This window comes from Drosophila persimilis, unplaced genomic scaffold (assembly GCF_003286085.1).
Source record: "Drosophila persimilis strain 14011-0111.01,24,50 unplaced genomic scaffold, DperRS2 tig00000191-arrow-pilon, whole genome shotgun sequence".
NCBI lineage: Eukaryota > Metazoa > Arthropoda > Insecta > Diptera > Drosophilidae > Drosophila > Drosophila persimilis.
Window position 1 is genome coordinate 10,291,344 of NW_020825298.1, and position 8,254 is coordinate 10,299,597.

Sequence of the window (8,254 nt, forward strand, 5' to 3'; positions counted from 1 at the left end):
TGCCTGGCCGCAATGATGGAAATTGTTTTTCTCTAATTTGAAAATAAAATGCGTCTCTGTGCGTTTCGTTTGCATTGCCGGAGCTGCCACCAGGTCTCCCCTGCACACCTGACCACACCCATTGACCCATGGCATCCTCCTTTGACCCTAGCGACAACCAAGTTGAAATTCAACAAAATGTCAAAATGCCACTTGAAGTCAGTTTGGCTTTTTCGCTCTCATTCAGTGTTTTTTCCCCTTCCTCCTCCATTTCAGCTTGGCGACAATTTTGCTTTGTGTGTGGCAGTTTTTCTGCATGGATCCCCTCCTGTTTAGTTGTGGGCACCCTGTACTCTCCGTGGGTATATGGCGTTTATGTGCAGTAGATTTTGGTGTATATTTTGGGAACCATGAGCTGTTCTAAGCTGTGCTCAAAGCGTTCCAAAGTGTTTCAAGAGAGCTCTCTCCCCGATCATATATGGGTAAAAATATGTTAAAAAAGACATTGCTCTGCTCTGCTCTGCTTTGGCGTATCAAATTCGATGTTCCAGGATATCTGAGGTCTCGACTTTCCTCGAACCTTTCATTCTTTTTTCCACTTTTGCTTTAATTTTTTCCTGACACATTTTTCTGTACGACCAAACTCCCGCGCACTGGCCAACGCAATGAGAATAAAACAAGTGCACGAGAAAAAACCAAAAAAAAAAAAGAAGAAAACAAGAAAAGTTTCGATGTCGTCACCGCAGCCACGTCGGTTGGCGTTTCTTCTTTAGCATAAAAGTCTCCATGCAGTCCGGCCCTCTGCCAGAGCTACAGTTCCCACCCCAGCCCCAGCCCCATCTCAGATTCAACCCCACGCCAAATTGAAGGAAGCAAAAAAGAAAAAAAAAGGCTAACACCAAAGTCGTTTTGTCGTTTTGTGTTAACCCGCATTTCGTACAATTTTTGGCTAGTAGTATTTAAAGTCCGTTCAATTACCGCTGAACATTTGGCACTTTGGTAGGGAATCTGGACTCGGAGGGAGGTGGAACTCTGACCTATACATAGTCCTGATACTGGTAGCTATCCTTTACCCAGCCATTGGTTCACTATTTCCTGGAAACACATGATTCCCCTGCTTCGAATACACAAAAGTACAATCGATTTTACTTATGCACAATATATGCTGTTATCAAAATTCATTGAACATACATACGTATCTTTAAAATTGCACATTTGCATTGACATTGACCCTTTACTAAGGCGGCTAACACTGATTTGATTAGCAAATCGGGGCCGCTCTCGATTTGCTTTTAGTGGCCACGTTTTTATGTTTTCATTGGGGGAGAAAACGATTTTTGCCATTTATTTTTGTTCGCCATCCTTCCGGCACATTAGGCAGCCATCATTTGGCTAATTTTGCCTCTTTCGGCCATATAATTTACACCAAATAACACACGACTGCACACACACACCAGCGCTCCAAACACATGGGCATCGCAGGGGCAGCTGTACTGGATGCTTGAATTCTGTTAAAATATTCGCGCCGCACTCATACGCCCTGATATCCCATTTTCGACCAGGGGGAGCGCACGTTCCTGAAGCCCGTCGAGAAGATGCCTAATCAATGATTTGGAAATACCTTGCACAACATTAATTTTACGCTACGCTACTTTCTCCAAGGTGGCAAAAGAATACAAAATTTCTCTATCGGCTAGAACATGTTTCCCGATTACTAACCAACGCAAACAAGGAAACGTTTTATTTGAATTTAAATAATAACCAGAACGTAATTAAAACTTGTAAACTTCAATCTCAAAGAACGCCAGCGCATTAACTCAGCGTGAGACAAATAAATTTGGTTTATATGAACAATATAGGGCTCTCACTGGCTCCTACTGCATCAGAAAATGCCATTAGGAGTGTATTGGTACTGTCAGAGAATTGTCAGGGTAAACCGATGAGAAGGAGGAGATGAGAACTCACAAAAACATTAAAGTTCTCTGCGGCAGTTTTTGCAGCCAGGGTTTTTGCAACTTCCGCCATCTCGTCCGCAGCCTTCGTTTTGTCCGCGGACATCGCCTCCACTGACATCTTCTGGTCCGCTGCTATCTCCTGGCCTGCTGCTATCTCGTGGTGTGCTGGTGTATAATGGACCGGTGCTCTCATCAGGTGCGCTGCTATCTCCTAATCTGCTGCTATCTCGTGGTCCGCTGCTGTCTACTGGTCCGCTGCTGTCTACTGGTCCGCTGCTATCTACTGTACCGCTGCTATCTATTGGTCCACGAACAGACTCTGGTCCGCTGCTATCTCCTGGTCGGCTGCTATCTCGTGGTGTGCTGGTGTATAATGGTCCGGTGCTTTCATCAGGTGCGCTGCTATCTCCTAATCTGCTGCTATATCGGGGTCCGCTGCTGTCCACTGGTCCGCTGCTGCCCACTGGTCCGCTGCTATCTACTGGTCCACGAACAGTCTCTGGTCCGCTGCTATCTACTGGTCCGCTGCTATCCCGTGGGGCGCATCGTTTGCAGCCAGGTTTGTCGCAAATTTCGCCATCTCGTCCGCAGACTTCCTTTTGTCCGCGGACATCATCTCCTCGACGGAGATCGCCTCCACTGACATCTTCTGGCCTGCTGCTATCTCGTGGTGTGCTGGTGTATAATGGTCCGGTGCTGTCTTCTGTTCCGCGGCTATCTACTGGTCCACGAACAGCCTCTGGTACGCTCAAATCTGATTGTCCGCTGACATCACCTCCTTGCCCATTGTCGTCTCCTTCTGCGTGGAGATCTCCTTTTCCGTGATCCTTGCCTCGTCCGCGCTCATTGCCCTGTGGGTCAGGGGCAGGCAAGCTTCCATAGACCTCCACTCTGCGTAAGAATAATAAATAGAGTTTGTCGGTCGTGCCCTCACCAATTCATAGTTACCGATAAATGCAGGTGAACTGTCCGCCATGATTCGAGTAGAATTCGAGGACCAGTCTACGGAAAGTACTTTTGTTGTCTATACGGTAGATTTCAGTGCGTCTGTTGGCGTGATTATGGTAGGTAAATTGGCCCAACGGCTCTTTCTCGTTGTAGTTCGGTTTTATGCCCTAAAAGAAGAAGCTCTTGTAAGAGAGTCTGAAACGCCGATCGGGAGACTGCTACTCACGATAACCTTGAAATCTTTCGGTGCGTTTTCACACAGATTGGGCATCATATCCTTGGGCGGGTGGCTCAGGGTAATCGTGTCAACGATGATTTCCTTGGCCAGATGGATGATCGCAATGGCACGAACCCCACGGTATCCAAAGCAGGCGCCGGGCGACAGACTCGGTCGAAGCATGTTGACCGGCGGATTGGAACTGAATTCTAGGCCCAGAAGGCGCTTGAATATACCGCTGTGGCCAATGGGGCTGGCCTCGACCGAGACAATACTGGCCCCCAGCTCGTCTGAGGCGAAGTTCAAACGATTATAGCCCACTGGTAGACTCTCGGTATGGTAATTGTGTTGGTTTGAGTATGGACCTTCGTTTTTATATCGATGTTGGTCTACATATGGATCTTGGTTTGAATATGCACCTTCGTTTGCATATGAATCTTGCTTTGAATATCGATGTTGGTCTGAATATGATTGTTCGTTTGAATATGCATCTTGCTTATAATATTGATCCTTATAGAAATTTTTTGGATTTGGATCTTGATTCGAATTTGGATATTGGCTTGAATCCTTGTGGGAATTTGGATCGTGGCTTAAATTTTGATTGTTAACTGAATTTAGATCTCGGCTTGAATTTTGTTGTTTGATTGCAGTTGCGTCGTGGATTCCATTTTGATTTCCATTTGGACTTTGGACCAAATTTGGATTTTGCATTAAAATTGTACTTTTTAATCCGTTTGGAAGTTGCATTGAATTCTGAATTGGCATTGACATCATTTTAAAGCAATTCTCCTTTAGCTGTCTCACATCGTCCATGAGGACGTCAACCTTACGTGCAAGTTCGGAAGTCCATTTGGCCACTTCGGCGCCAGGTTCTTTTGGAACAAAGTGCGAACTACCAGGTGGCCCAGGGGCATCCTTGGAACTCTCAAAAGCCCCAACGGCTGTGGGGGAGCCGCGCACCAGTTTCTGTAAAGATATGCATTAGTTAGAGACTCAATGGCTACTGTTCACCTCACCGATAGCTGATTCACTTCATCGCGTAGCACAGAGATGTCTGAAACATTTGAGGTCCGGCCAGACATTAGATAAAAGAAAAATGCCGAGACGAGACTAAAAGATAGCAAACTGCTAAGGCAAAATAGCCTAGTGCTGGTTCTCTGAGTGCCGTCCATTGGTTTTGAAGCAAATTTCTGTAAAAGTACAACAATTCAAACAATTATGTTACAGACTATTAAGAGCCTCCTATATGCAAAAATGTTCAAGTACATATAATACAAAATAAGTAATCGTATGTATAAGGTTCTTACATGAAGTTCCAAGATAGGACTCTGGGTTTTATTCAAATCTAGTTTTCGTTTAATCTGCAGACGATAACCAGTGGCGCAGCAGTGAAGTAAATTTCGACTGATATTGTTCGATTTTAGCACTGCTTACTGTAACACTTTGCCATCTGTCTGTAGACAGTCTGTTATTATTTTGTAGATTGTTTTTTTGATATTATTTAATTTGTACAAGTTTTATCATCACGGCTGCTGCTGAAAGTTACGTCTGGCTCTGCGATTGTCTTTTTGCGACTCCTTTTGCTGCTCCTCTTCTTCTCTGCTGAACTGCTTGTCGGCTGTTACTGTTGTTCCCCGTTGTAACCACTGCTTGCGCACACCTTCTTACATATGTACATGCATATGTACATACTCTCGCGCAAGGCAGCAGCCTGCCTTTCCTTCGTTTTCGCTCACGCTCTTGCTCTCTCGATCTGTAGCGCTCTAGTCGGGCACAGGCCAAATTCCGTCTGCCTTATTCTCACTTCCTGCACCTCTTCCATTGCACATCGTTCTTCAATCGGACACCTTATTGAACGGACCATCGTGTCTTCACGAGGGCTCGTGCGACCCCGTCTTGAATCTAGATATCTATGCAACGGACTTGTCTTGTCGTTCTCTCATTGTGAAAAAGCTCAGTGGCTCATCAAACGGCTTGCTTAATCATGCTTATGTTCATAGCAGCGAGCTTACAGTTGCCTAGTTGCTAGCTCTAGTAGTTTCATGACAGACAGCTTTGTTTTGGCTGGTCCAAGTCTGACCAAGAAACTGCGGATAAATTCGGCCTCAACCTGCTGAAGAGAAAGAAAAAAAAAACCATGAAATTAGTTTGGGCTGCTTTGGTATGTTTTCAAAGACCTTATAATTTTCATTCCCTCATAGACGATACTTGTCGCAATATTTCTTGCCCATCCAAACCGGCTCTGAATATTTGCATTTGCATTTTCACAACATACGCTGCACAAATAAAATATGCAAGCAACAAATTTGTAGCCAGACACAGTCAATAGAACAAATTTATTGGCAATTTTTGGGATTTGCCGACTTGCCTGTTGGCTGCCTTCTGCCTCCTGGCATCCAGCTGGAGCTCCCGGCTCCCCGGCTACAGCTCCTGCCTCTGCCACTGCCACTGCCACTGCCTCTGCGATCCTTGGCAAGAGTTTGATTGTGCAAAATTGCAAATCAAACATGACTAAGGGACACATTCTTTCCCATGGAGAGCGGGAGAGAGAGAAAAAGAGGGAGAGAGTGAGCGAACCTGTATTCAAATGGCAAAGAAGTGGCAACAAAATGGTTAGAAAATTTCACTGATGGAAATATGTAGGTAGGAATGTGGGCTGCCTCCAGGTCGAAACAGAAATGCATCTGGATGTTGTTTAGTTTTTGTTGTTGCAGCTTTTGCACAGCTGTTGCTTACCAAGATAAAATACGGGGCCTGGCCTGGCTGTTCCCCTTGACGGATGGCCCCAAGTGTGGGATTGTGTGACTCGACTCGTCTCGGGGTGGGTACTAGATGTCCCCCCAAAGATTTGTGTTCCATTTGTTTGTGCATATTGACAATACTTTTAAGAACATGGCTTCTGATTGGTTTTTTTTTTGTTGAGTAACCAACAGAATATGTTAATGAAATATAAGAATAAACAAGGAGTCTCTTATATACTTAAGCTCCTGCTTAAAGGTGTTTAACACTTTACCTACCTTTACCTTTGTCTGATATTTTCAGATATTTATCTATAGATTTTCCGCATCTTAAATTGTGTTGCATTTGGCTGGAATTCGTTTGCTGGACACCTGCTAAGCAGCTTATGAACTGCAATGCATTTGCATGCAAAACCCATTACCATAAACATCTACTAGTACGACTACTAATACGACTACGAGTAGATACATTTGTGCATGTTCTGTAGATACTCGTAGTGTTGCCTGCCTTTGGCACTTTTGGTTATTTATTTTTGCAGACTCCGTTGCTTACATTTCCAAAGCAGAGTTCAAAGAACTTGTCTTGTGGCATAAGCTTTAAATTTGGACTTGTTCACGTACTGGCCATTATAGTCATTTGTCTACTAATTTACCATACACTCACACAGCTACCCCCCCCCGCCCCTAACCACCCCGCACAGAAGCAGCCACTGTGTATGTCCTGGGGGCGCACGAAAGAGTCCTGGGGTTAGCCTGACTTCTCACAAATTTCTGCGCTGTGTCTGCGGAAATAAATGAGCGTGTTTTAGTTGCATTTCCTCTACATTTTTTTGAAAGCAAAATAAAATAAAATGAAATAAAATATATGCAAATAAACATAAATAACGTGAAAAGAAGGAAACCGCAAGCAGACATAACTAACAGTGAAAAGTGAGTGTAGTATAAAAATGAAATGGAATGCCAGGGCGAGGGGAAAGCGCAGCCGAGCCACAACTGATGTATGTCTGTATGTGTGTGTGTGTGCAGTTTCTCCCCCGACACACACACACACACACACACACACACACACACACACACACACGCAATCATCAACACGCAATGATCAACGGTAAGCGAGCGCACATCCACCCGTACTTACCCTATGGGCGCGATGCTTACTGAGCTTAACTCTGGACTCCTGGCCCGAGCAGACCGTGTCCAAACCCAAGAAGGTCGACAATCAGGAGTTTAAAGCAATCTGCCATGGCTAAACTAATTTGGGGTTTGTCACTCAAACTCCAACTCACTCATAACACTCACGAAGCTCCCGGGGTGAGTTTCTCTCCTCCTCTCACCGGCTCAAGATGGATGGCGACGGAGTTACCATGCCAGACAACGGAGTTGCCTGCACCGCGCGAGCATGCGTAGGTTGGCCGTTCTAAGGCCCGACATAATGCACCAGTTGCCTCAGCTTCTTTAGGATGAGCTCCACGTTTTTCCGTATGTCTATTTTCCTGATCAGAGCAACAGCTGCTGACCAGGGCTACAAGACGGCGATAGTCTACTCATCGCAGGCGTGTCCCACCGTCAGAGGGCGCTGCTACGTAGCACGTAGAGGAAGACGAGCACCGGCAGATGGCGCTGCATCATACATCCTAGAAGTATACCACGACTTTTCGGCCCCCTCACCGCGGGTCTATAGGATGTGGCAAAGTGGAACTGATGGGGATATTGTAGAGGCTCACACTGCACATCGGCGCTTTCTAAGGCCATCGGGTACACAACGGGTCCCGGAGCTGTCCTCCTGCCAACCCCAGCGCTACGGCGGCGCACCCTCTAACCTCCACCCTCTAAGAAGGGGCGGTATAACCCCAGCGACTATCGTCTGGAAGAAATTCCCGGCCATCGCGGGATGCCCGGGACAAGCCTTTAGAGTGGACCCATCGGCGCCACAGGCGCCTTGGTAGGTACTATACCGCCCGTAACACCGAGACCAGTAAGGTGTTACGTACGACCCACTGGAACCCCCTTACGTACATTAGACTGTGGGCTGACGGCGTCGGCATTCTATGACCTGAGTAGGCAGGCTGAACCCCTGTTGAAATGGCTCATAGGTTAATGTCTCCACCGCCCCCGTCTCGTTAAAACCTTGGCAGGCCTCGTTTAACGCTTCCTGGCCGTCCCACTATGGTGGTTGCGTAGGCTTGGTTGATCCATATCCCAACTAGCACCGATCTGGCTCTGAACCCTGGTGCTCATAAGGCCCAGGGTCAACCCTCGCATGGACCTCACTCCACGGAAAGACACCCATGGGATCACCACGGTGACTACGTACTGCGGCCAGGAATAACGAACTCGAGTGGAGATTCTTTTTACATGGAAAACACCCCTCACACACCAAAAACACAGATTGAGAAGATGACTGAGGACGCAGTCTT

The 8,254-nt window shown here is 46.3% G+C and overlaps 1 protein-coding gene and 1 long non-coding RNA gene across 3 annotated transcripts; both read right to left on the minus strand.

The window, feature by feature from the left end:
• Positions 1 to 1,676: 1,676 nt before the first annotated feature.
• LOC6589131 lies at positions 1,677 to 5,206 on the minus strand. Of its 2 annotated transcripts, none has more exons than XM_026989001.1 (5): positions 4,407 to 5,206; positions 4,116 to 4,289; positions 3,109 to 4,065; positions 2,883 to 3,049; positions 1,677 to 2,825 (listed from the first exon to the last, which is right to left on the minus strand). In XM_026989001.1, exons 2-5 carry the CDS (start codon positions 4,269 to 4,271, stop codon positions 1,952 to 1,954), a joined length of 2,154 nt encoding a protein of 717 aa, XP_026844802.1. In that variant the 5' UTR covers positions 4,272 to 4,289; positions 4,407 to 5,206; the 3' UTR covers positions 1,677 to 1,951. The 2 variants fall into 2 exon arrangements, with proteins under 2 accessions (XP_026844802.1, XP_026844803.1); XM_026989002.1 differs by lacking the exon at positions 4,407 to 5,206 and having other exon boundaries at positions 3,109 to 3,852; positions 3,930 to 4,065; positions 4,116 to 4,183.
• Positions 5,207 to 5,614: 408 nt separating this feature from the next.
• LOC113565811 lies at positions 5,615 to 7,294 on the minus strand. The gene is made up of 4 exons (XR_003408813.1): positions 6,976 to 7,294; positions 6,117 to 6,619; positions 5,836 to 5,998; positions 5,615 to 5,676 (listed from the first exon to the last, which is right to left on the minus strand). It is a non-coding gene; the product is annotated as an uncharacterized LOC113565811 (long non-coding RNA).
• Between the last annotated feature and the right edge of the window lie 960 nt (positions 7,295 to 8,254).

Excerpts from the sequence above, each read along its gene's own strand:
- LOC6589131 (XM_026989001.1), bottom strand. The coding sequence starts at position 4,271 with ATGGACGGCACTCAGAGAACCAGCACTAGGCTATTTTGCCTTAGCAGT. Across the intron at positions 3,050-3,108 it reads CGAAAGATTTCAAGGTTATC|GGCATAAAACCGAACTACAA; the intron begins GTGAGTAGCAGT and ends TTCTTCTTTTAG. Across the intron at positions 2,826-2,882 it reads CAGTTCACCTGCATTTATCG|AGTGGAGGTCTATGGAAGCT; the intron begins GTAACTATGAAT and ends ATTCTTACGCAG.